We start from the raw sequence: 26,039 nt of genomic DNA on the forward strand, positions 1-26,039 counted from the left end.
AATAATAATAAAGATAATAATAATATAATCAAACATTATTGCAAATGTTTATCATAATTCAATCTTGGTATATATCAGCGAGTTTTCTGGTTCTTCAATAATATCTTTATTAATTATGACCGTGTCTAATACGGAATACTTCCTTTCCCTCAACTGAAGATATCTTATAAGAAGCACGACCACTACGCTGCTAATACAGGTTGCCAACATTGCCCAACATCCTTTTCTAAATTTTGGAGCATCAGTTGCAACATAAAATAAAAGCGACCACCAAGCATTAACTGCATTACTAAACATATTCATAGATCCTAATACAATTGATCTTTCTTCTAAATCATCTTGGCAAACAATATTAGCCCACGCAAAGAAAGTTGCTTGCCCCGCGTATGAAATGCCAGAAATATAATGAGCTGCAAAAACATAGCTGGCAGATAACGGTCTTAATATAAGTAGAATAGTCGAAATAACCATACTTATTGCAATCACTATTCCAATTCTCCAATGATATCGTGCATGTGTACCATCAATATAAACTGCAAATGCAAATGTCGCAAGTACACCTATAGCATACACACCCATGGGGTAATGGTTTCTATGAGGAACAGTATAGTTAAAATATTGCAACCAAATTGCAAAAAGTGAATTACTACCAAATGACTCGTTTTCACCCCCTAATATCCATAACATGGAAAACAGCCACCAGTGCCATCTTCCTAATACCCTCTTAAATATGGACCAATCGAGCTTTGTGTGAGGTCTTTGGTGTACTCTCAGTTTAGCTAATTGAACTTCTTTTTCATTGAAGTAAAATGCTTTGCTAGTCTCAGGTGTATCGGGAAAAAATATGAACCCGTATATAGCTATGGGAATTGTTATAATAAAGTCAATAATAAATAGCCATCTCCAGCCAGCTATACCATTAAGATCATGCATATTTGTGTAAATGGCACTTTGCATCGTACTGGAAAATATATTGCCTATTAGTCCTGCGGAGGTGAATATAGCACTTCTCTTCGTGAGTTCCTCTTCTTTATACCAAGACCCTAGAATTAGGTGAACCCCAACAAAAGTCGAGCTTTCAAATGCTCCTTGAAAAAATCGAATTGCATATATTTGCCGGTAAGAGGTCACCTTGTATATACCCAAAGTTAATAAGCCCCATGCGATTGCGCAGAATGTCAACCAATACCGAGGCCTTATTCTCAACAAGATCAAGTTATTTGGTATTAAAAATACAATGTATCCAATATTAAAACATGTATTTATTATATTGAATTCGTTTCCTTCCATTTTCAAATCTTCTTTCATACCCGAAACATATGCGTTGGAAATATTCAATCTGTCAACGTAATTCACCCAGTATAATAGACAGGCAAATGATAACACAAACCAATCAATTTTGACTAGTAATCTTGCTTCCTCAGGATCATCGGGTGTCTTACCCCAGAGTACAATTTTCACTTTTCGAAGTATTGAACTCATCAAAAATGGCTCACTAATAAATAAATGTCTTTCTTGTTTGCGAATATTAGTTACTAGGTTGCTATATCATTACTAGTTATGACTACACTGAAGGATGCAAACCTTTATTTACCTCTATTTCTAATCTTGATAAAAATCTATCAAATTTTTTTTTATGCGGCGCTCGTATACTACTCAGATACTTGTTAGACCTTGAACATAATGACATGAGGTTTCAACATTATCTTATACGCTTAAATGAACTACTCGAATATCGTACACATTAGAATAGTTGATTTCCTAAGACTGTAGAAAATTTGAATTGTATGACCCAAATGAACTTCGTGGCTTGCATGAGTGATATCTTTAGTTTCCCTGAAGGTTTAAAGAAGTGTTTTACAAATTCAATAAGATATCCTTTAATCTGAGACTTCCTTTACAGTATTTCCCTTACGTAAATATGTATTCAAGGGTATTCATATGTCTTACATATTTATCGATGCCTGAAATTTTTCGAATCTCACTACTGCAACTTTTTTCAAAAAGCCTAAGACATCTAGTATAGCTGTTTTCTTGACATACTTTAAAAATTCTATTCAAAACGAAGAACATTAGTAGAGGATTTTGCAAAATGGTGTCCACTATACTGCAATCCCATTTTGTTAAACAAACATCGTTCAGTGTAGAATATGCACCAGCTCATATTACTAAATGGAGATCAGAAAGAACAGGATTACAGGTAACTTATATTGATCAGCCGTCACCAGTGGTAAATGGTTATTTTGCCGTTGCTACAGAAATCTCAGACAACTCAGGGTGTCCTCATACTTTGGAACATTTGATTTTTATGGGTTCCAAGAAATTTCCATACAAAGGTTTGTTAGATAACCTTGGTAATAGGTTTTTCTCTTCTACTAATGCTTGGACAGCAGTGGACCAAACGGTGTATACTTTAACTACTGCAGGCTGGGAAGGGTTTAAAACGTTGCTTCCTATCTATTTGGACCATTTGTTTAACCCTACTTTAACAGATGAAGCCTGCTTAACCGAGGTGTACCATATTGACGGAAGCGGTAAAGAAAAAGGTGTTGTTTTCAGTGAGATGCAAGGAATTGAAAGTCAATCATGGTTTATCTCATTTTTAAAAATGCAACAGACCTTGTATGCTAAAGATTCGGGATACTCGTCGGAAACAGGTGGGTTGATGTCTGAGTTACGCCATCTTACGAATGATCAAATCAAGGAATTTCATAAATCGATGTATAGACCGGATAATTTATGTGTTGTTATTACCGGTTCAGTCGATGAATCAGAATTATTACGTATAATGGAGGATTTTGACAATGAATTATCCCCATTGCCATCAGTACCAAATAAGAGGCCATTTGTTGACTCAAAGCACGACTTCCCCTTAACAGAAACTATCATTAACGAAGTAGAATTTCCTGATAAAGATGAATCCATGGGAGAATTGTTAATCGCGTGGATTGGACCAACGGCAGACGAGACTGTTCTCAATGTTGCCTTAGATATGGTGGGATCATTTTTCACTGACAGTGCCATTTCTTTATTCAACAAGCACTTAGTTGAAATAGAAAATCCTATGGCTACAGAAATTGATTACAGCACAGATGATTATATCAGAACTGGGTTGAACTTTACTGTTAGCGGAATCCCTACTGATAGGTTATATGAGGTCGATCTTAAAATCAAAGAATTAATTAAAACTCAAACTGATCCAAAAACTTTAGACTTAGATTATTTGAAGCAAATCTTGAACCAACAAAAACTAAAGTTTATATTTACTACAGAAAAGTCCCCAAGCACTTTCTCGAATATTGCAATTTCGGAATTCATTTACGGCAAGACTGATGGTTCTGATTTGAGTAAATGGTGTAAAGATTTAAGAGAATATGAGATATTAGAAGGTTGGACTGCAGACCAATGGTGTACATTAATTAAGACATACTTCGTGGAGAACAAGTCGGCAACTATCTTAGGTAGACCTTCAGCAAGATTGAACACGTTACAAAAGCGTGAAAATAAGGAACTTTTGAAATCAATTAGAGAGAAGTATGGTAAGGATGGGTTGAAAGAATTGACTGATAATTTAGAAAAAGCTCAGGAAATAAACGATACGCCTATCCCTGACTCTATCTTAACCCAATTTGGTAAACCTGACCCATCAAAAATTTCCTTTATTGAAACTAACTCGTATAAAAGTGGTTCCAATAATATTGAAACAGATTATATTAAAGAAAATTCTTTCGATAAATTATTGAAGAAAGATTGTCCAGAAAATTTTCCTATGTTTTTCCACCTTGAAGACTTTAAATCCCAATTCACGACTATAAACTTAGTTATGTCTTCAACTAAAGCTGACCCAGCGTTGTTGCGTTACATGTCAATTTTGGAGGAAATATTCTCATTTCCAATCAAATTACCATCAGGCGAATATATTCCTTATGAAGAAGTCATTTCTAAAATCAATGACGATTTGATCGAATACCAATTAGATAATGGTTTTGACAGTCAATTTTTAGAATTAATCAACGTTAAGGTCAAATTCGAAACAAAGAATTATAACAAGGCAATTGAATGGTTATTATACGTTTTAAAGTATTCTGTTATTGAACAATCTAGAATTAAGATTATTATCGAAAAAATTATCAACTCTTTACCAGACAAGAAAAGAAATGGCGAATTGATGATGTATTCTTCTCAATACAGAACATTATTTAATGACTCTACATTAAGGAAGGCCCAAGATTGTCTTAATACAGAAGAATTTTATAAGGACTTACTTCAGAAGATTAATGATGGAAGCTTTCATGAAATCGAGCAGGATTTGAACAACCTAAAGAATCAACTTTTCAATTTGAATAATTTCAAGATATTTGTTGTTGGTAATTCCAGTTCGTTATCGACACCGATTTCCTCATGGACTGAATTTGCTAATGATTTTAAGGACAACAACAAGTACGTGTTAGAACCTTTTGAAAAGATGCCTCGCTCATTCCAATTCAAATCTGATATTGGTGTGAAATGTTCAGAAGACGCCTTTATAGTCACCACTCCAGCTACTGAATCAACTCATTTAATTTCATCAACACCAATTCCAACTGATTACTTGGACAAGGATATTTTCAAAATAGCTTTGGCAAGTGAATTTTTAACTGCGGTAGAAGGTCCTTTCTGGAGGGGTATCCGTGGTGTAGGTTTAGCATACGGTGCTAGTATTCGTCGTAATATTGAAACGGGTTACTTGAACTTTTCGATTTACAGAGGTGCCGATGCTGAACAGGCATGGCTTACCGGTAAAAAGATTATTGACGATTATAGTAATGGTACTTTGAAATTCGATACTGTTAGTATTGAAAATGCAGTTGCAGCGATTGTGAATGAGTTAGCAAATGGTGAATCCAATAATTATGATTCCGCCAATTGCAAAATTTCTGATAATCTTTTCAAGGGAAGAGGACCAAATTACGGTACCCTTTTCTTGAAGGAGTTAAACATGTTGACTGCAGATGACTTAGTATATACTACAAAGAAATACTTCCAACCTTTGTTTGATGCTAAACATTCCGTTTTATTTACTTGTTTGCCTCCTGCTAAGGCTGAGAGCTTTCAGAAGTTTTTAGTTGATCAAGGTTATAAAGCTACAATTGAAGAAATTAATGCTGACATTGAACACGACTGTGAAAGTTGTAATAGCGATGAAGGAGAAAGTGATGAAGAAAGTGAAGAAGAAAGTGGAGAAGAAAGTGGAGAAGAAAGTGATGAAGAAAGTGATGAAGAAAGTGATGATGATGCTATGGTGGCTGATAAATAAATAGTAGATTATAGATTTAATTAGAATATTTCAATTTCGCAAGAAAGTTATCAATATATGCTTGCAACATTAATTTGCAACTGTTAGTGAAAAATTCATCACAACGAAAAATAATAGACGAACCATTAAAGGTCAGCAAATTCAATAGTCTCAAATGAATTAGGACATGTCATATTACTCAAACATAACCCAAGTGATTATTAAAGCTTCATACAAAGGTTCATAAAATTCTTCAGTATACGGAATTTTGGAACACAAATTCAAGATTGCGACTTTTTAAGGATGTCGTACAGTAATATTTAAACTTGATTTGAGTTACTACTGAATTAACACAGAAAAGCTATTACTAGTTGGTGATTTCTGATTGGCTACGTCGTGAGAGCTTCCTGCTGGTATACATTACTAAAAAAACGGAATTCCCTATTAAAAAAGAAGTTATTAGAAACTCCTGCATATACATCTTTGATATCAAAAAGTCAATTCTTGCCACTAGTTAAAATGGCAAAGATGCAAAACTACCGCCAATACTTTTTACAGGGAAGAAGCTTATAGTGAATGATGGGATATAACTTACAATTTGAGTTGAAGGTGACGCCTGGATCAAATTTGCCTCGGTATTCTGATCGAGCCATTCTTCCTCCCTCGGTTTTGTCATCGATTATTGATACCTACAGCGAATCGAGTTTGCCCCATCCACTAATATTTAGAGCCTGGCATAATAATAACTCCTGTTACATTGGAGTGAAAGAGTTCTCATCAAATGAAGGGGAGATACTTTTGCCTCGCATTATCACTGATAAAATAGGAGCGGAAAATGACGATACTGTAAGAGTTGAATTGGTTAGTAACATTCCCAAAGGTAAATCATTAACATTGAAACCATTACAGTTTTATCCACAAATTCACAACTGGAAGTTTTTCCTTGAATCTAAGTTGACGAACTTCTATACTACCTTGACTAAGAATAGCGCACTTTATATTGAAGATGGGCCTACTGTTTATGAGTTATATGTTGAAGCAGTTGATGAATCATTAGATACAATTGGCATTATAGATACTGATATTATCCTTGACGTCATTCCGTTAAATGATATAATGGCAAACCAGCAACTAGAATTCAATAAGAATTTCAACCATGTAGATTCCAATAATATTAATGAACTTTTTTTGAACGATGAAGTGCAGATAATTGAATTAAAACCATTTACATCTAGCGATTTCCGACCACAGGTCTACAAATTGGATCTTTCAAATTATGACAAATCAAAACCCTTGACAGTAAAGGTTACTAGTCTGAATCATGATTATTCATCTCTCTTTAATCTTGATTTAGTTGTTGGTTTGGATAAGTTGGTAAGTTTGGAAAACTTTCGATGGACTACCATGAATGACGATTTTGATTTACAATTTAAATTAGAAAACAATATGACCAATACATACGAAAAGATGATAACTATAAACATGCAACAGGATGACGAACTTTTGACCAAGATTCATAAAATCGATGATGATATATCCGATCATTTCATATACATTGTGCCATTTACATGGGAATTGAACGGGAATCTTACACTCTCCATAACGAACGAACAAAACAGTCCCAAAGATTCTACAACCATTGACCATAATTATGAAACATCTGATGACACTGTTAAGTGTTCGAATTGTAACAAGGCAATATCCAAAGATAAAATTTTGCTTCATGAATCATTCTGCTTGAGAAATAATGTCAAGTGTTCTTGTGGTTTGGTATTTTTAAAGGAAATTCCTGCAAGCCACTGGCATTGTGATGAATGCAACGATTCCGCAAAATATGGAAATTCATCATTGCTTAAGTTCAAGCACGATAAGTTGTTTCATGAAGCGTCTTATGAATGTAATCAATGCTCTAGCACCGCAGAATTTAATGATTTTATAGACCTAGTCATTAACCACAAGGGATCTGTATGTCCCGGGAAACTCCACGAATGCCGGTTTTGTTTTTTGATAGTACCACAAGGGGAGTCCACCTTTCAAGATAAGGTAGCCAATCTAACGAACCATGAAAACACTTGCGGCAACAAGACCACCGAGTGCTTTAAGTGCAACAAAATACTAAGAACAAAAGACTTGCCCAAACACTTGAAGATGCATGACCTCGATAAGATACAAATGAACCAGAATACTAAAATCAATTTTAACAAGTGTCTGAATGAGAATTGTATTATAATAATCAAGGATAACACAAGTAACCAGCTAGGACTCTGTGATTACTGCTTTGGCTCGATATACACACCCCAACACGATCCCACCAACATCAAACTCCAGAGCAGAATCGAGAGGAAGTATATGATCCAATTAACGAAGGGATGTGGCTTTGACTGGTGCAAAAATAACAATTGCAAAACCTACAATCCCACCCGTTTCACAGGTATGTCCCACAAAGAACTTCTAGTCTACATCAACGACTCCTTATTCTCCAGCATCCGCACTCCCGAACTCCCAGTCAACAAGAATAAACCATCTCCCCCGGTAAACAGGCTATGGTTCTGTGTTAATGAGTCAATTCAACTGCGCAAGGACATCCTCTATCTCTTATCATCCGAGAACGAATACGACGAAGAACTAATTTACAAGCCGATTAACGAGCTATCAGTCGTAAATGAAGACTCAGTGAGGGACTGGCTTCTACATAATGGTGTCAAAAAGACGTAGACTCCACAATGTCCTATTTTGGTAATAAGCTACCTTCTTCTTACCAATTTAGATATATATATATAGACTACAATAAAACAACTATAATTACCCGACTTTGTTTATCATTCGACAAGCCTTTACTTTATCTCTACACGCATTACGAACTTGTAGCTCTTATCGGCCATCCACAGTTCAATCTAGGAAGGTTTACAATGGGCCTTTGCTTATCAGTGATATATTCTCATATCACACGACTTTGATTAGTAGATGACACAAAATTAAAAGTATGGCTGGACTTGGGCCTCAAACGGTTTCAGATAAATTACTTATCGCCACTATATCCCTTTTCTACGATAAACTAGATTATCTTCGTTAGTATTGTACTTATTATACTATTATACGTTACAATTACTTATACAAACTACTCAAATAAAGAATAAACTCATAAATAATTAAAAAAAATATGTTATTATCAAGATCCGTTGCTATTTCCATTTTGGCTACCTTGGGGGTCCAAGGTTTAGTCATTCCATCAGTAGATGAAGTCATTGATGTTTTTGGAAAAAATAACGAAAAAGGTGTTGTGTCGAGCAATAATGCATTAGGACAAGCTGCAAGCAGTGTAGCTTCTAGCTTAAATGTGGAGTTATTATCGGTCAAGGAGGCAGCGCCAGTGGCCAATGCCGAGTCGGTCAGAGATATCATTCCAAATAAATATATTGTTGTTTTCAAGGAAGGATTGAGTGCAGACGAAATCCAATTCCACCAAGAGTGGGTTGCTGCTGAACATGCTAATTTGATGGGTAACTTGGGCGAAAACGATCCATTTATGCATGCTATCAAAGAGTTGGATATCGCAGGCGGTATCCTGGACTCCTTCAACATCAACAATTTGTTATCTGGTTACACCGGATTCTTCAACGAGGCTACTATTAACATGATTCGTCGTAACCCATTGGTTAAGTTTGTTGAGAAGGACTCCATGGTCTATGCATCTGAATTTGACACCCAAAAGGGAGCTCCATGGGGTTTAGCCAGAGTGTCCCACAGAGAACCATTGAGCTTGAACTCATTCAACCAATATCTTTACGATACTGAAGGTGGTAAGGGTGTTACTGCTTATATTATTGATACTGGTGTCAATGTGGACCATGACGAATTCAAGGGTAGAGCCAAGTGGGGTTCCACCATCCCTGAGGGAGATGCTGATGTCGATGGTAATGGACACGGTACCCATTGTGCTGGTACTATTGGATCCAATGCTTATGGTGTTGCCAAGGGCGCAAACCTTGTTGCCGTCAAGGTTTTAAGATCCAATGGATCTGGTAGTATGTCTGATGTTGTCAAGGGTGTTGAATTTGCTACCAAGGCACATTTAGAAGCTGCCAAGGAAAATAAGAAGGGATTCAAGGGTTCCACCGCTAACATGTCGTTAGGTGGTGGTAAATCCCCAGCATTGGACTTGGTTGTTAATGCTGCTGTTAAGGCTGGTATTCATTTTGCTGTTGCCGCTGGTAACGAAAACCAGGATGCATGTAACACCTCTCCAGCCAGTGCTGAAAATGCTATCACTGTCGGTGCTTCAACCATTGCTGACGCTAGAGCATACTTCTCCAACTACGGTAAGTGTGTTGACATTTTCGCCCCTGGTTTGAACATTTTGTCCACTTACATTGGTTCCGACTCCGCCACTGCTACCTTATCTGGTACCTCCATGGCCTCTCCACATATCTGTGGTTTATTGTCCTACTACCTCTCTTTGCAACCAAGTGGTGATTCTCAATTCGCCATGTCAGGTAGTGGTGTGTCTCCAAACCAATTGAAGAAGAACTTGATCCATTATGGTTCCAAGGGTGTCTTAAGTGATATTCCAGAAGATGGCACTCCTAACGTCTTAGCTTTCAATGGTGCTGGCCATAACTTAACCGAATTCTGGAACGATGCTGAGCAACAACAAGTTTCTGACAAAGAAACAAAGCTTTCCGCCAAACTTTCTAATTTCGAATCTAAAGTCGAAAAGTTGATTTATAAAGCTGAACACGAAAGTGAAGGCTTATATAACGATATTAAGAATTTGGTGGACGATGCCTACAAGAATTCCAATTAGATGAATATGGGGTTATTTTCCTTTTATTCTCTCTTTTTTTCTTTTTATTTAGCTTTATATTACAATTTGATTATCAGAATTCTTTAATCATCTCTATTTATCTATACCAATCATGTCTACTGCCTACGATTTGCCGTTGTTTTAATACATAAATTTTTTTATTCATCTTGTCTCGATAACTATGTGCAGAATTATGCCTAAAATTACGTCTCATGAAGTACGAGTTTAAATGATAGTGGCAATATAGACAAATATCTCCAGTCCATTCATTACCAATTTTAGGTTTACGACTTTACATTACATGAATTATACTTAGATAGCCTGATTGATATATTATAGAAGAAGTTATAAATGTCCACGCCAGCTAAAAGAAGACTTATGCGTGATTTTAAGGTACGTCGATGCTTAATAATTTTTAAAACATCGGATCAATACTAACGTAGTACAGCGTATGCAACAGGACGCGCCGAGTGGAGTCTCTGCATCTCCTTTACCAGACAATGTTATGAGTTGGTAAGTATATTATTTGAAATTAAGTTGAAAAATCGGATTACTAACAAAATATAGGAATGCAGTTATCATAGGTCCAGCCGATACGCCGTTTGAAGATGGTACATTTCGATTAATCCTACAATTTGATGAACAGTATCCAAACAAACCACCGTCGGTTAAGTTTATTAGTGAAATGTTTCACCCAAATGTTTATGCATCAGGCGAATTGTGTTTGGATATTTTGCAAAATAGATGGTCGCCCACGTATGATGTGTCGAGTATCTTAACGTCCATCCAGTCATTATTAAACGACCCTAATATAAGCTCTCCTGCAAATGTGGAGGCGGCCAACTTGTATAAAGATCATAGATCCCAGTATATTAAGAGAGTGAGAGAAACAGTGGAAAACAGTTGGAACGAAGATGATGAAGATGAAGACGAAGATGAGGACGAAGACATCGATGACGCTGAGTAAATGTGCATAACACTAGAACCATTATGTGTTGTATATATATTAAATAAACATATTCTATTTACAGAGTTATTTTAACCATAAGTAATACCATTTGCGGGACAGTTTCTTTTCGTCGTCGAGTTTTTTCAAAAGTTCATGTTCTAGTTGTTCTTGTCTGGCTTGTCTGGCTTGTCTTTGATTTTCGTACTCATCCTCGATGATAACCTCTGCGGGTCTGAATTCTTCGCCGTAGTTTTTGTCTCTGTAGATTGCAAGCATAGATATAAATATAGTCAAATAAATAAAGAACTTTGAAACTCCGTCTACTCTTTTGAAGTCAAATTGCTTAGTTCTAACAGGTGTTTCGGATAATATCACAGGGGGGTTTATCTTATTAATCTTCGTGGTGTTTGTTGGCTTCGTAGTTTTCACTTTACTCGGGATATGAAATGGTAAATCGTAAGGTGCTTCATTAGTATTCCAATTTTTAAAATCTTCCCTAACACCCCAGTCTCCAAAGTAAATGTAGTATCCTAATCTCTTGTCTTCTAATGTCAACTTTGTCCATTTCAGGTCAAATTTAGCTTGTAATTCTTTCAATACTTGTCCTTGATGGAGTAAGCTTAAACTTCCAAACAATTTTGGATTTTGAAAAACAGGTTTGGTTTCAATCGGTTGAGTAGCATCGTCAGACGAAGACGAAGAAAAAAGACCACCTAAATCTTTAATAGATTGCATAGCTAATTCTGCAGCTTCTTTCTTAGCTTGTTCTGGACTCTTTTCCTCTTTCTTAACATTTTCAGTCGACGTAGAATATCTCAAATGAGTGAATTTAAATATCCTTGGGTTTATAATCCCACACCTTAAGGTGGATCTACCGACTATCATCGAATTCATTATCAAAATAGGGCTTCTTATGCTTAGAGTTTCAATATAATACCTTCAATGTTGTATAGTGAAAATCACGTTAAAAATTGAGGTCACTTAATAATACGCAACAAGATTCGAACCAAGGACACTTTTATTGAAATTATTTCCTTGCGTAGTTTTATAGAGATAACGATGGACAAGAATAGTTCTATAATCAAGCAAGTGAAGATGATTTGTAGGTCAAAGAGTATCTACATCAATAACATTACATTTGTTTAGAAAGTCTTAGTCTTATATTATAAAGTTTATATGTATTACATAATTCTATTCATGAATCTTCCCATTGCAATCATAGGTGCACATACAGCTTTCACCATCATGCACAATGCATCAATTAAGAGACTCAATTCGTAGAGGAGCCATAAAAAGATCACTAACTCAATCATTATTACTAACGTCTGCAAGTTTGGAAAATTCATAGCAATAATATCGATGGGTGCAAAAATAATTCTCATTATTTTAATATTCTTAATGAGAGTGTTCAAATTTGAAATGATAGCAACCGGACCTTTTGATGAGTCCAAGACCGATTGTCTTCTCTGCTTGTTAAACCTGGTTTGGGGATATAAGGACGAAAATGACGTCGGTGGATTTCTTTGCAACTGCCTACTAGTAGGATCATAGTATAGTTCCTCATCTACATAGCTTTCTTCGTCATTTCCATCATCAACTTCGATAACAAACTCTTGTGACAGATCATCGAGCATTCCTGGAGGAGCCGCAATTACTGAACCCCCCAGGTTCCTCATTAAGCCTTTTTGATTCCGAGGAATTTGCCCATTATTAAATAATGCAGAAGCTGGCTGACCCCATCTGTTTACCACGCCTTTATAATTTTTCTTTATGTTTCTCATGTCGAATTTGACGGCATCTTTATTCATACCGTGTTTCATTTTTGATCTAAAGTTATTATTAGCTATTGGTTCCTCTTGACACGCTGGTGGTTCAGTTTGATCATACGCCAACCAAGATAGTATATAGTTCCATAGAGGATGAAATTCTGGACCGTTACTGGAAGAGGTACCTAAATTACCTATCTCCTTTGGTTCTTCTGGTTCAAGTACTATTGGTTCAGCTGATGGAATATCCTCTATCCGACCATTTGAGTAATTAAGATTATTGGAATAATCCTTACCTAATTCTTTTGAAGCTTTCTTCAACTTTCTTTTCCATACATTTTTAAAGTTTTTATTTTTCTTCAATTGCTTCCTTTCTTCTTCCGTCAAGTATATTTTATTGTTCAAGTCATTTTCGTCGTCATCATTGCCAGTGTTAGTGGCCGTTGCATTAATAAATACATCCCTCCTTTCGCTGGGAGATATATCTCTATTTTTATAATAATCGTATTCGTTGTAGTTATCTTTACCTAGTTTAGTCTGAATTGTTTTAAAAGCTCTTTTAAGTCTCTGACTTTGATCCTGTTCCCTTTTCGTTTCAGGGTCATCAAATACGGATTCCATAGGGTTATATTTTTCCAGTAACTCCTGCTCATCTTCAAAAACATCCCGGAACGTCTTATGAGTATAAAACTTGGGTTTGTATGGAGAACCATCATACCTTTGCTTCTGCTTAATGTAATAGTCCCCCTGAGAATACTTTACAGGCTGTCTAATTGACTTTCCGTTTATCAACGCTTTATCTCTTGGAATCTTTTGTGGGTAACTTGGAGAGTTCTTATTCTGAAGAACATTTAACTCCGCCGGGGTTATTCCTTGCTCTAAGTAATCCGGATCATAGATAACGTCTTCCTTAGAAGCAGACTTGGTCCCTGATGCTTTCCCCATGGTTGCATTGAAGTTTTCCACAACTGGAGATGATAATGGCGACCCTGGCAGGCTCGAACTCTCTGAACATTGGGGCCTTGCGCCTTTTGCATCATTCATCTCTGAAGGTGTCCTTGGCCGTGATAATGGTGTCCTGGATCTAGCCACAGGAGTCCTTGACCTAGTCGAGCTCGGTGAACCATCTCCTGTAATACTTGTGGCTGTACGTGGACTATGGGCTCTGTTCCGACTGAAGTAATCATATTGCTTCCTTTCGTTATCAGGCAGCCCAACATGTCGATTTCTGGTGACGTTATTGAGGTAATCTGACGTATAATACCCTTTGCTGGTAACATTCATTACTTATAACTGTCTATGATGGTCAAATCACTCTCTAGAGCATCCTAGACATATTTTCTTCAACCATCTTTGTTTTCAGTAAATAAATTAGAGATGGCTGGTTAGCTTATATGGGGACTGCACATAAATTGTTCCTTAATTTTGGTTATGAAACATGTCAATATTGATAATCGGACAGAAATGGGTCATAATTCAGGTCACTTTAGGATCGTATTGAATGATCCCTTATTGAAACGTATCCATTGAAGTATATAATGATGCTCAAAACAAGTGGAAAAAGCTGTCGAAAAATAGTTCCCGGTATTTACAATTTCCCAAGATCAAAATTTAGTACTAAACAATCGCCAATTACGTCTCATTCGTATATAGATGATGATTTCTTATCGTTGAACAAGGAAGAAATTGCAAGCCATGTGCAAGATTTGGGGCCATATCCGTCATATTCAAATATCTTAAATCAACATCACTTCTATCAGAATGAGGTATTAATGAAATACCTGAGAAAGGATCCCCATCCTGTGTCGCTTCGGCAATTGGCAGGCTTTGGTAAAAAGCTCAGCAAGCAAAAGATAGTACATAGTGCCAATTTCGTGAGACTTGAATTGCCTATAAGATTGGCAATGAGAATCAGAGATTTGCAGACGTTACCGTTTGGTATAGCTAATAATTTTCATTTGGGTCAAATATATGAAAGTTACTATCATCTGTTTAATGCATTTAGAAAAATTCCGCCTATTAATACGCTAGAAGATAATGACAGATTTTGTGAAACCCTTTCTTTTTTATTGGACGACCATATATTCAACTTGTCGCATTTAATGATGGGGGCATTAGAGGTTTCTATTTTGACCAATTTCCCAAGGGAAGAATTGGATAAGTTTATGAGTACTATGATCAGATCGCGGATTAGTAGAAGAGTTATTGTCGAAGAGCATTTATCGATGACTGAGAATTACCGGTCGCTGCCCAACTCGAGCAAACCTCCTGACTATATTGGTGAACTTTTCCAAACATGTAAAGCCAGTGATAACTTCCAAGAGGTGGGTGACTTGATTAAAAACTCAATGCTTGAATTTTATCCTAATAAAGAGAATATGCCTGATTTGGAAATCGAAGGTGACGTAGATACAAGCTTTCCTTTCATGGTGCCACACTTGCATTATTTGTTTGGGGAAATCTTGAGAAACTCCTATGAGGCAGTTATAAATACCCACAAAGAGAAAACATCTAGAAAACTACCACCAATCAAGATCACAATTATTGACTCAAAAAAGCATGTTCTTTTCAGAATCTCCGATCAAGGAGGTGGTATGACACATGACAAGTTATCAGATGTTTGGTCCTTTGGGAAGGGCTCTGAATTTGCCAGAAGAAGCTTGGCCAATTTTCATAGAATTCCCGGTTTACAATTATATTCAAACTTAGAAGTTACGGCAGCTGGCTCCTCCGTCATTAAAACTCTGGAAAATGATAATTTCCTAGAACAAACATCTTTGGGAAACATTTCTCCAAAGACTAAAAAGTCCACTTTGGACAGCTTAATTATCAGACCTCATGAATATAAGTTAGGCTTAGGCTTGCCAATGTGCAAAATTTATGCCGATTACTGGAATGGTAATTTGCTGATGAATTCCTTGGAGGGTTACGGTAGTGATACCTGTCTTACTTTAAGTAAGTTGGGTTTCCATTCCAATGTTATTCAATTAGATAGAGCATAGTATGTATATAATAATACCCATATAAAAATTGTGCGAGTATGTATTTTTTTTTGGAATTTATAGTACGTTTGTTATTAGCTTGTGAAAATAAGTTTGAAGATACACTGACCACAGCATTATGTCTCAGGACAATCAACCGGCATCCACTACCCCAGGGGGTCTTTTAAAAAGCCAGAATCTGGGATCTAATATTTCGAACATGGTACAAAAACCTCCTATAGCTAGCTCGCCGGTCTTAGCAAGATCAACCCAGAACACCCCATTGAATTCAAACACAACATCCACGATTCCTTTACAACAATGGGTGTCACAGTATCAAACTACATTAGATATTTCCCCTGCATCAACAAGCAGAAAAGAATATCCAAATATAATTGATACGGATAATAGGCTGCCTACTATCGCAAATATGAACAATTTCAATAATAGTAATAATAACCTTCCTGGTTTAGGTCCAATTCGGAGAAAATCGACTAAGCCAATCAAGCCGGTAGCAATAAAACCATCTCCATCTTTGCCTACTTTATTGCCAAAATCAGTCACCCCACCCAATCTCGCTCGATTAGCACCGAAAGAAGCAATTGGGATAGATCAAATTAAACAATTTCAAACAAGTTTCCATCTTGGCTCAAGTAAACCTTCTTACAATAAGACTTCCATTAACGCTATAATTAATCTTGATTCCGAACCAGAAAACAAACCAGAACTTTCAGCTCCAAAGGAAAAGAAAAAGAGGGTACAAAAAAGGAAGCCTTCAGATGACAATGGGACGCAAGCGATTAAGAAAAGAAAGTCTGAAAAGGTTAAGGATTCAGGGGGCTCTACGGTAGGTTTGCCGCAAGTTGAAAACACGGTAACTAAAGCTTCAACCGAATCTCCAAAAAAGAAGAAAGCTGTCAAATCAAAACAGACGGACCCTAAGATTAATGAAACAAAAAAATCTGTTAAATCTAAGAAAAAGTCTGTAGAGGCAGTTACACCACCAAGCGCAGACCCATCCAAGTCCGTTGTTCATCCTAATATGACAACGGAAAGAAATGTAATCAAAGATAATGATATATTATTACCCTCGCCCCAAATAATAGATTTGACTATGTCACCACCCAGTCTTAAAGAAGACGTTAAGATTGAAAAGGATAATAACAAAACATCTGAAAACGATAAGGAAAGAGAGAAAGAGAAAGAGAAAGAGAAAGAGAAAGAGAAGGAAAAGGAAAAGGAAAAGGAAAAAGAGAAGGAGAAAGAGAAAGAGAAAGAGAGAGAAAAGGAAAAACCAGAACCACCAATAATTGCAATAAATATACCCTTAATTGACCCTTCCAATCCCAAGCCTGGCCAATCAGAAGTTGTGATAAATGTATTAAAGTTGGCTGAAGATAAATATGGATGGTCTGTAATACATCCTAATGCAAAATCCGCAATTGATTTGATGGATGAAATTATTGATGATGAAGACGATGGAATGGAAGAAGATATTGAAGAAGATGAATTACCGATTATTGATGAGCAAGGTCCTATTTCCGGAAATCCTCTTGCAAAAAAGAAGAAGGCTACTGAAGAGGAATTAACAGAAGAACAATTAGCTAGAAGACATGAAGTTAAAATGAATAGAAAGGTGGGGAAATATGATTATGAAGACCCATTTATTGATGATGAAGAATTGCAATGGGAAGAAGAGATCACTTCGACAAAAGATGGTTTTTTCGTGTATTGGGGTCCTTTGGTTGACGACAGAAACAATACTACATCGAATAAAAAGGCATCCTCGAAAAGTAAAAAGTAAAAAGTAAACTTCATCTGTATATGTTAATTAACTATGTTGACTATAATATAATAACAAAACATATATTACTAATATACCTAAACAGCATCAAACTGAATTAAGCTCTTATCCTGTCAAGCGTAATGTTCAACATGTCAACTGCATTTAGTTCCGCTTTATCGGCATCTGAATCAGGCTTTCTATTCTGTTTAATTTGAGAAATATTCTCATCCATTAATTCTAATATTTTATCGATACGTGAAGGATCGGTTTTAATAGCAGGATCATCTTTAAGAACGACCAAAAGATTCAAATAAGCAGATAAAGTTGAAAATTTAGATTGATTAAGTTCAACACTAACCTTGTCGCCACTTTCAGGATCTTCCACGAACGTCAATTCAATTGCTTCATCAATTAATTCAAAGATATCATCTGCCTTTTCTTTATTCAATGTAAGAAATTTATTAGAATTTTTCGACACATCTCGGCTAGGTAATATCGGAGCTGACTTACTCGTGTCCTTAATATTTAAGTTCATCATATTTTCAGTCAAGGAAGTTGGCTTCACCTTAGTCAACAATTCTTTCAACACGCCAATCAAGACAGCTTTGACGTTATCATACGGGCAATTCATTAGCGAATCCTTAATAAAGGAAAATGAGATGTCCTCCGGTGATAATGTTAAAATTTTTGTCAATAATGTTAACGTACCATACCTGAAGTTAGAAGCGGAAGGCAACGTGGTACAAATAAATAATAAAGCTTGATAATAAATAGATAATAAGGTACTTGGAATTTTCGTTATTTCTAATTCGATTTTTTTATTATTTATAGTCAGTTTATGAATTGCAAGCCATGACCAAAATAAACATACATCGGCAACACCTCTTGATCTGAATGATGGATGTATTAAGCTTGGTATCACTGACCTCAACGTGAGAACTAAAGCATCCTTAAAAGTCAATTCTACTCTATCATAAAGCCTCTTCGAAGCAATAGAATGAGTGTATAAAATTAAGCAGCCATTAACTGAATTATTAAGTTCCTTCACATTATTATCCACAATAAAATTCGATACATTTTCTTGGTAGTCAACAATAACTTTCTCAAATATCTCACCACTAAGTTCATCCTGATCTGTGGTATAATCGAAAGAATGGAAAATTTTATGAGAGTCAACGATATACTGTTTAAAAATTTTGCTCAAATCAATATCAAAAGATAACGCTAATTCAGTACATCTATCCATTAAAGTAGAGTCCGCACGATATGCAAAAGCCTTACCCGATGGGTTTTTATTAAGTTCCTGAAAGTATGACAATATATCCACAGAATAATCAAGAGACGTAGTTTTACCGACTAAGCTTGCAACTTCTGTTAAAAATCCCGTTAATAATTTTCGTTGCAAATAGTCCTCATCTGCTTTAATTTTGTCGACCTCTTCCTTCGTCAAATCATCGAATTTATCAGGGAAAGGGGGCGTAGAATAACTCCTTGCAAAAACATATGCCCTCTTTAGAATAAAATGATTGTAACTTGAAGTACCCATATTCGCCTGCGTCGAATTGAGAAATGATGAAATGGTCATAGACAAAAACCTAGAGGGATAGAAGGTCTTGATTTTCTTTAAGCAACTATCGATTAATTCAAAAATACAGTAAAGTTTAATCTCAAAGAATTTCTCTTTAAATTCGATGTTATCTGTGGTATTGTTGTCAGAAACCTTGATATCATTCAATAATTCACAGCTCTTCAAAAACAACTCCTTTGGATTCCCATTCAACGCTAAACATTCAAATATTTTCAAAACCTTATACACATTGGGTGAACTCCTAATGGAGCCATCGAATTGAAAGTTCAGGTCTACGTATAGAATTAATAAATTTGGTAAATCCCATCCAATTTCGTATGTCAATTCCGTATTATTGTTTAATATTGTTAGCAAATGCTCTAAGAGCTCTTCTCTTTCTTCGTATGAATACTTGTATGGGTCGCTTAAATATATGTCTAACAAAGTACTATACGAAAGATAATCTTTTGACTCATTGATATCCTCAACAGCTAATTCTAGACTCTTCAAGACTTTGTCGAACTCAAAAGTCTCGATGGTTGATTCGCTTGCATTAGTTATACTAGAAGTATCTGATTCTGACATGATTATTGTAGTTTATTCCTAAAGACGAAAGTTGCTTGAAAAACCCAAAAGCTGGTCTTTTGATGAAGCAGATAAAATTAATGCGACTCAGTCAAACGGCCAATACTACAAAGCGACAATGTAATTTTTTACAAACTGTCCGCAAAACAACAAGGTATAGTCATGTCCATGATACAATCTGATCAAGATGAATCATCTGATACTTCTGATGCTTCTGAAGTATCTGATACATTAGAGGATAAAGTTATTGAAGACGAGAAAATTGAAACTAGGATTCCATTATCTACATCTATAGTATTGGAAAAGCTTCCCGATCAAAAACAGGTACAATTGAGCAGAATAACTAATGAAAGTGGTATATTCAAAGTCACAATTAGATTTCAGCCGATAGGCTCGACTCCTAGTATAAACCCAAGAGTATTTAAGATATCTTCTAATCAATCGATATCAACGATAAGTAAGTTTTTGATCAAAAGATTGAAAATTAAAAGCAATCTAATTTACTTATATATACAGAATTCATTTCAGCCAAACCCTGATGAAAAACTAGGAGATTTGTACCACTTGTTCAAGACAAATAACGAGTTGATCATAAATTATTGTCATTCTATAGCATTTGGCTGATCCACCTTTAATCCATACGTAACGAATGCTGAGATGCATCTAAAGCTTTGTATATAATCCACTAATTAATAATGATAATCGGTTAACCGTAATATGTTAATGACCACAATATCTTCTAACTAGTTTGTCGTAGTAGCTTTGAAATTTGTCTCCAAAGGCTTACACGTTCAATTGGTTCAAACAGGCTTAAACCTAGCAACAATGATATAATATTCTACACGAATGAATTATTAACAAGTACTATTGCAATCTAAATAAAAAGAAAAACGAATGGATAATTAAATCCGTCTAATGAGACAAGAAGGTATAAAGGTATAATAAACCACGAGAAGAAACGCAAACACCAACAATAGTAAATACATGAAAACATACTCAAACGCTAAGCTGTCCTACAACTTAGTTGTAGAAGACAAATTTAGCCTTACCGGAGGAGACGGTGACGGTACAACCATCAGTACCCTTACCGTTGTAAGAACCATTTTCGTATTTACAGTCACCGTTGACGTCAGCACCGCTTTCGCCGACAATCTTAACGTTATAGTTTGGAGAGTCTTGGTTGTTTGGGTTTGGAATCAAAGATAAGTAAGTCTTACCATCAGTAACACCAGCACCTAAGACAACAGGAGCCCAGTTACCGACACCGGAACCTTCAGTACCCCAGATACAACCGTCTTCAACAGTGACACCAGCGTTGTTAACGTAGTATTGGGTAGAGGTCTTACCACCCTTCCAGGTGTAATATTCAGCAGAGTCAACAACAGAGGCTGGAGCAGTATTACCACCTTCTAATAAGGTTGGAATGTTCATGTTTTCAGAACCTGGGTAATCGGTACGACAGATAGCAATGTCCTTGCTGATTTCAGAAGAGAATTCAGCACTTTGTTCACCCCAAGAACATAAGTAGTCTTGGTCGGAGTTGGACTTGTATAAGTAACCACCCTTACAGTATAAACCACCAACGGAGATACCGCTACTTGGTTGTTCAGATGGCCATTGGGTCTTAGACATACCAGCTTGACAAGCGTAAGAACAGTAGTAACCGTCCTGACAGTTGGAAGAGGTGTCACCGTCTTCGTTCATGATTGAAGTCCAACCACCGTTCAAACCGGAGATCCAGTCAACAGCAATAACACCTTGACCGGTTGGGACTTCAGAACACTTGTACTTACCGTCTTCGAACTTGTCAGTTGGATCGGAGAAGGCCTTCAAGTCACCGGAGATACCAGAAGATCCAGAAGAGGATCCACCAGTGGAAGATGAACCAGAGTCGGTTTCCGAAGCAGAACTCGAAGCAGCTTCACTAGAAGAAGCAGAGCTCGAAGTGATAGTGGACAAAGTGGTAGCAGAACCAGTTCCTTGCGAAGCTTGGGTGCTAGCAGCAGTACCAGAAGAAGTCACTGGGTTACCGTTGGAATCAACGTAAACAACTTGGGTGACTTGCTTAACAACACTGTCTCTCTTGTGTTGATGTTGGTGGTGCTTGTGGCCTTCTAAAGGAGCAGCCAAAGAAGCAGTAGCTAAAGCTAAAACAGTTAAAACGGAGTATTTCATAATAATAATATCAAGTTTGTAGTTTTGATTTGAATTTCCTCTAAATGAATGTGTAGGAAATTAAGTGTAATATCAATTACGGGTATAAAAGATTGGATAATCAGTTAATAGCTATAATAAGGAAAGACTATAGTTGGTAAATAACTTTGCAAGAAAAGATAATAAATTTAAAATTAAAATTTACTAAATTGATTTTCTGACAACAGCGAGTGTAACTTGAAATAACAGGTGAGATGAAAAAAACTAAAAAAGCCCTGCAATATTCAAAACAGCAAAATTATTGTTATTTATGTTTTTAATTAAGCCTATTCAGTGCCGTTAATTACATAGACGAGGTAAGAAAAAAATTCTTTTCGGAAGATCTGTTTATGATTCGACCAATTAAAGTTAAATTACAATTTCTTTTTTGAATGTGCCAGTTTGCGAGCACAGGCCTAGACCTCACACGCTGCGGTCGGTGCATTGTGAAGACGGTGCTGCGCGTATCAAAGTTTATGCGCGGCAAGATCGCATGTGGCCAATCGGTGTGCGAGAGTTTGCAGGGATTATGTAGTCCGTACAGCACAACAGAGGTGGTCCGGGGATTCTAGACCAGGAGAGACAGCGAGGAAAAGCAGGGGCAAAAAGGGGACGATTGGGATGTAGACACGGCCAGAAGATGGCGACAGTGGCGTATGATAGTATAGGATGAAGGATGGGGTACCGCGTATGAGTATGGATGAAACAATTATACGGAACAATAAAGGGCCTGATAATAGCCTTGGTGATACACGGAACACGAAAAAGTAGCACCGGGGCAGAAGTTCATAATCTGTCGGTGGGGATTATTGCACAAAACGGTTAGAACACACAGGAGCAGAAGTGGGCCGAAAATAAGCAGAAATGTGCAGTGGTCACTGCATGGAAGCTACAAAGGGAAGGAAAAATTTGCGGATTGACATGACACAAAGGTTTGAGAGTGACGTGCGAGCTGTAATTACAATACCTGAACGAGATGAGATGGCTTTAATTACGTGCAGACACTGTACGCCTGGACCAGACTGATATGATGGCCAGACTGTAGCAGGATATTTTTCGTAGATCTGAAAGACTGGAGAGATATCCAAGAAGTCTGTGGGGTGGGAGTGTATTGGCAGCATAGAGTTTGGTTAGAGTTTGCGATAAAATTTTGCAATTGCGTAAGGTTAAAGTTTGACTGTACGGTGAGGGGGATTAGAGTTAGCGAGTCGTAAACGAGAAAGCTAGAGCCGTTGACCTAGCTACTAGCGACTACATCATGAGTATGTGTGGGCATACACATATCACCTCCTGGTGTATAGTTAGTGGCCTCTACTCTTCAATAGGGGCATTACATGGACATTGGCATTGTGGGATGCGGTAAATGTGTGCATTTACTAAGACGATGCCACTAGCAGACGTCCTGTTTATTGGCAGTTGTTATACGCCGCGCCGCCAGCGGTGTAAATTCAACCGTAACCAGGTATAAATCAAACCGCTACAGGAGTGCCAAAAGGCCCGTCGTAGTTGACCATGAAACCTTTCCATTCATTACACTAAACATAAACTATAATACAATCATAAACCTAACCCTTTGACGCGTTATTCCGCGACTTGTCATACTTGCCATATTATCAAAACCAATTCTTTTGACATCGCCTCCTATTACGAGAGTTTGAGCGTCAATATTGCCACCAGTTCGTATTACTAGCGATGGTCTACCGTTAGATACCCGCCTATGCGATAATATTCATGCACGTAACCCTTGATGCTGATTTGTAATATGAGCCACCAAGTAACTGTTTCGTACCGTAGAGTCCCCTAAATGACGCATTTTGAACGAGCTACAATCATTGAAGTCATTTGGATATCGTAAGCCCTCAGGCCTCTTCTATGCCTTCGCACAATTTCAGATCCACTGGGAAACCCCTTTTGAAAAATTACCGCTTCAACCGACAGTCCCTTCATCCTCAATGCCAAGATTGAACCATGGGTGATCCAACGCCTCCAACGCCGTTAGTCTCTCGTCGGGATTAATAATCAAAAGGTTCTTGAGCAAGTCGATGAAGAACCACCAGAACGTGAAGTTGCCAAAATTAATCAAATGCTTGTTCTTATCAAAATTCTTCGACAACGAATAATCAAGGTTAATATTGAGGCCAATTCTGGAACTGATAAATAAATCAATTCGTGCTAGCAAGTTGACACTATTAATAAATTTTTGGGGTGTAGACTCTGTAGGAAATATTAACGATAAACTGTTCCCCCTAGTCAACTCATCATCGACAATTACGTCGTCATCTTGTTCGCTTTCGTCGTCGCTAAATCCGTTATACTCGTCAGTGAAATACTGTAATCCACACTCATTTTCTTTGGCTTTCGACAACAATACCATCGATTTGTCTATTTTATGGCCACAAACTTTTTCGATCATTGCCAAATGCTCTAGGTTATCGTGCGTCTTGAATAAAGGCTCGCCTATTACTAGTTCAACTAAAATGCATCCTACCGACCACATATCACACGGAAACGACCAGCCAACACCCAATACAATTTCTGGGGCTCTATAATGCCTTGTTGATACAATAGACGAATGATATTCATCGTCGAAAATAGCACTCCCAAAGTCAATTATTTGTATCAACGGATTTTTCAAAATCTTTGAATACTTGGGAATCTTTTTACTGGATGATTCGTTTAATTTTGTTAAACTTATGTAGCTTGCCGTGATCGTATTACTCCGCAACAACTTCTTGTTAAACGAATCATCATGTAATAATATATTTTCCGGTTTTAAATCAGTGTGAATTAAACTCAAGTCATGCAAAAAAGTGACCGACCGTATAAGCTGCTTTGAAATGGCTTGTATATGTGAACCTGGGAATGCAATATATTTATTTTTTTCCAAGAAATCGTATAACGAAATTTGCAATAAATCTGTGACAATACAAATATGTCCTCTAAAATCGAAACATTCACGAAGATGAATACAATGGTTGTCATTTTGGTTGTCAAATTTCTTCAACGTGGATAAAATTCTCAATTCAATCTTAGCAGCATCTCTGTACTTGGGTATATTTCTTATTATCTTGATGGCAACCGTTTCACGGTTTACCTTGTCGTAGCATTCAACCACTTTACCAAAAGTCCCCTGTCCCAATAGTTTTAGTATTACAAATCTATTGGCGAACAAATCATTAATCTTAATAATATAATGGCCATCCTTATCGTCGCACGGGGGTAAATTCATTTGGTGAGGAATAATGTCTGTTCTGATATTTCCTAACTTAGGATATTGCAAAACATAATTGATTGGTTTGTTATAGAAACATTTCACTTGAGGTAACTGGGGCAACGAATTGGTTCTTTGCTTCTTAGACGTATTTGATATAGAAAAACTAGTGTGGCTAATCTCAAAATCCTCAGTATTATTCACATTGAACATATTATACGCCGCAAATGCATCAGTATAGGTTAAAACCGAATCAGAATTGTTCCTCTTTGATTTGGTACTCTTAATTTGTCTTTCCTCGAGGATAATTATATCATCATCCTCGTCACATTCCGAATCCAAATCTTCAATCACCGCATGGTCCTTATTGTAACCATCCATTCCAAAATTCACCTTCTTATTATTCGAATCATTCGTATTTATAGTGGTATCAGATTCGTTTAAGTTTATATTCATATTCAAATTTAGGTTATTACTCGAGCTGGGTGATATTTCGTTATATGTTGACCCCGACGATGACGAATTAGTATCGAAATAGCCGTTACTTGTTTTTGTTTTATTTGCAGCTGTCTTATCTGACGTCGTATCAAATGCTTCACTGAAACCTCTTGGTCTTTTTCTATTAGAAATCAATGACATTTTGTCGCCTAATCTAAGCAATTCTTATTATATTGAAAAAACCTTTACCGAACTTTATTAGCTTACTGAACGCTAATCAAGGGGTAAATAACTTCGATTACTTCACCGAAAAAAAAAACCTTTAGCTTATTATCAACACAGCGTCCGTATTGTACTTCCGTATATCTAGACTTTAGTCAATATATATATATTGTGTATTCCAACCTATCTTTTTAAGTACAAGGCTAATTAAGGGGATGATAAGATTTGAGATTTGATAAATTGCTAATAAATTAAAAAAATA

The 26,039-nt window shown here is 36.6% G+C and overlaps 13 protein-coding genes across 13 annotated transcripts; 7 read left to right on the forward strand and 6 right to left on the reverse strand. All coding sequences in view use genetic code 12, as the record gives it.

The window, feature by feature from the left end:
• Positions 1-51: 51 nt before the first annotated feature.
• DEHA2C13816g (DEHA2C13816p) lies at positions 52-1,482 on the reverse strand (the record flags this gene model as incomplete). The annotated part of the gene is made up of 1 exon (XM_458279.1): positions 52-1,482. The coding sequence occupies one exon, from the start codon at positions 1,480-1,482 to the stop codon at positions 52-54; it is 1,431 nt and encodes a 476-aa protein (XP_458279.2).
• A 610-nt stretch (positions 1,483-2,092) lies between these two features.
• DEHA2C13838g (DEHA2C13838p) lies at positions 2,093-5,296 on the forward strand (the record flags this gene model as incomplete). The annotated part of the gene is made up of 1 exon (XM_458280.1): positions 2,093-5,296. The coding sequence occupies one exon, from the start codon at positions 2,093-2,095 to the stop codon at positions 5,294-5,296; it is 3,204 nt and encodes a 1,067-aa protein (XP_458280.2).
• Positions 5,297-5,851: 555 nt separating this feature from the next.
• DEHA2C13860g (DEHA2C13860p) lies at positions 5,852-7,990 on the forward strand (the record flags this gene model as incomplete). Its single annotated transcript, XM_458281.1, has 1 exon — positions 5,852-7,990. One exon carries the CDS (start codon positions 5,852-5,854, stop codon positions 7,988-7,990), a length of 2,139 nt encoding a protein of 712 aa, XP_458281.2.
• A 445-nt stretch (positions 7,991-8,435) lies between these two features.
• Positions 8,436-10,079, forward strand: DEHA2C13882g (DEHA2C13882p; the record flags this gene model as incomplete). The annotated part of the gene is made up of 1 exon (XM_458282.1): positions 8,436-10,079. The coding sequence occupies one exon, from the start codon at positions 8,436-8,438 to the stop codon at positions 10,077-10,079; it is 1,644 nt and encodes a 547-aa protein (XP_458282.2).
• A 351-nt stretch (positions 10,080-10,430) lies between these two features.
• On the forward strand, positions 10,431-11,046 carry DEHA2C13904g (DEHA2C13904p; the record flags this gene model as incomplete). Its single annotated transcript, XM_458283.1, has 3 exons — positions 10,431-10,472; positions 10,528-10,592; positions 10,647-11,046. 3 exons carry the CDS (start codon positions 10,431-10,433, stop codon positions 11,044-11,046), a joined length of 507 nt encoding a protein of 168 aa, XP_458283.1.
• Positions 11,047-11,112: 66 nt separating this feature from the next.
• Positions 11,113-11,922, reverse strand: DEHA2C13926g (DEHA2C13926p; the record flags this gene model as incomplete). Its single annotated transcript, XM_458284.1, has 1 exon — positions 11,113-11,922. One exon carries the CDS (start codon positions 11,920-11,922, stop codon positions 11,113-11,115), a length of 810 nt encoding a protein of 269 aa, XP_458284.2.
• A 287-nt stretch (positions 11,923-12,209) lies between these two features.
• On the reverse strand, positions 12,210-14,078 carry DEHA2C13948g (DEHA2C13948p; the record flags this gene model as incomplete). The annotated part of the gene is made up of 1 exon (XM_458285.1): positions 12,210-14,078. One exon carries the CDS (start codon positions 14,076-14,078, stop codon positions 12,210-12,212), a length of 1,869 nt encoding a protein of 622 aa, XP_458285.2.
• Positions 14,079-14,332: 254 nt separating this feature from the next.
• On the forward strand, positions 14,333-15,796 carry DEHA2C13970g (DEHA2C13970p; the record flags this gene model as incomplete). The annotated part of the gene is made up of 1 exon (XM_458286.1): positions 14,333-15,796. One exon carries the CDS (start codon positions 14,333-14,335, stop codon positions 15,794-15,796), a length of 1,464 nt encoding a protein of 487 aa, XP_458286.2.
• A 118-nt stretch (positions 15,797-15,914) lies between these two features.
• On the forward strand, positions 15,915-17,579 carry DEHA2C13992g (DEHA2C13992p; the record flags this gene model as incomplete). The annotated part of the gene is made up of 1 exon (XM_458287.1): positions 15,915-17,579. One exon carries the CDS (start codon positions 15,915-15,917, stop codon positions 17,577-17,579), a length of 1,665 nt encoding a protein of 554 aa, XP_458287.2.
• A 97-nt stretch (positions 17,580-17,676) lies between these two features.
• Positions 17,677-19,713, reverse strand: DEHA2C14014g (DEHA2C14014p; the record flags this gene model as incomplete). Its single annotated transcript, XM_002770169.1, has 1 exon — positions 17,677-19,713. The coding sequence occupies one exon, from the start codon at positions 19,711-19,713 to the stop codon at positions 17,677-17,679; it is 2,037 nt and encodes a 678-aa protein (XP_002770215.1).
• Positions 19,714-19,875: 162 nt separating this feature from the next.
• DEHA2C14036g (DEHA2C14036p) lies at positions 19,876-20,337 on the forward strand (the record flags this gene model as incomplete). Its single annotated transcript, XM_458289.1, has 1 exon — positions 19,876-20,337. One exon carries the CDS (start codon positions 19,876-19,878, stop codon positions 20,335-20,337), a length of 462 nt encoding a protein of 153 aa, XP_458289.1.
• A 396-nt stretch (positions 20,338-20,733) lies between these two features.
• Positions 20,734-21,888, reverse strand: DEHA2C14058g (DEHA2C14058p; the record flags this gene model as incomplete). Its single annotated transcript, XM_458290.1, has 1 exon — positions 20,734-21,888. One exon carries the CDS (start codon positions 21,886-21,888, stop codon positions 20,734-20,736), a length of 1,155 nt encoding a protein of 384 aa, XP_458290.1.
• Positions 21,889-23,833: 1,945 nt separating this feature from the next.
• DEHA2C14080g (DEHA2C14080p) lies at positions 23,834-25,756 on the reverse strand (the record flags this gene model as incomplete). Its single annotated transcript, XM_458291.1, has 1 exon — positions 23,834-25,756. The coding sequence occupies one exon, from the start codon at positions 25,754-25,756 to the stop codon at positions 23,834-23,836; it is 1,923 nt and encodes a 640-aa protein (XP_458291.1).
• Positions 25,757-26,039: the final 283 nt, after the last annotated feature.

The sequence above is a fragment of the Debaryomyces hansenii genome, assembly GCF_000006445.2.
Source record: "Debaryomyces hansenii CBS767 chromosome C complete sequence".
In the NCBI taxonomy this organism is placed as follows: domain Eukaryota; kingdom Fungi; phylum Ascomycota; class Pichiomycetes; order Serinales; family Debaryomycetaceae; genus Debaryomyces; species Debaryomyces hansenii.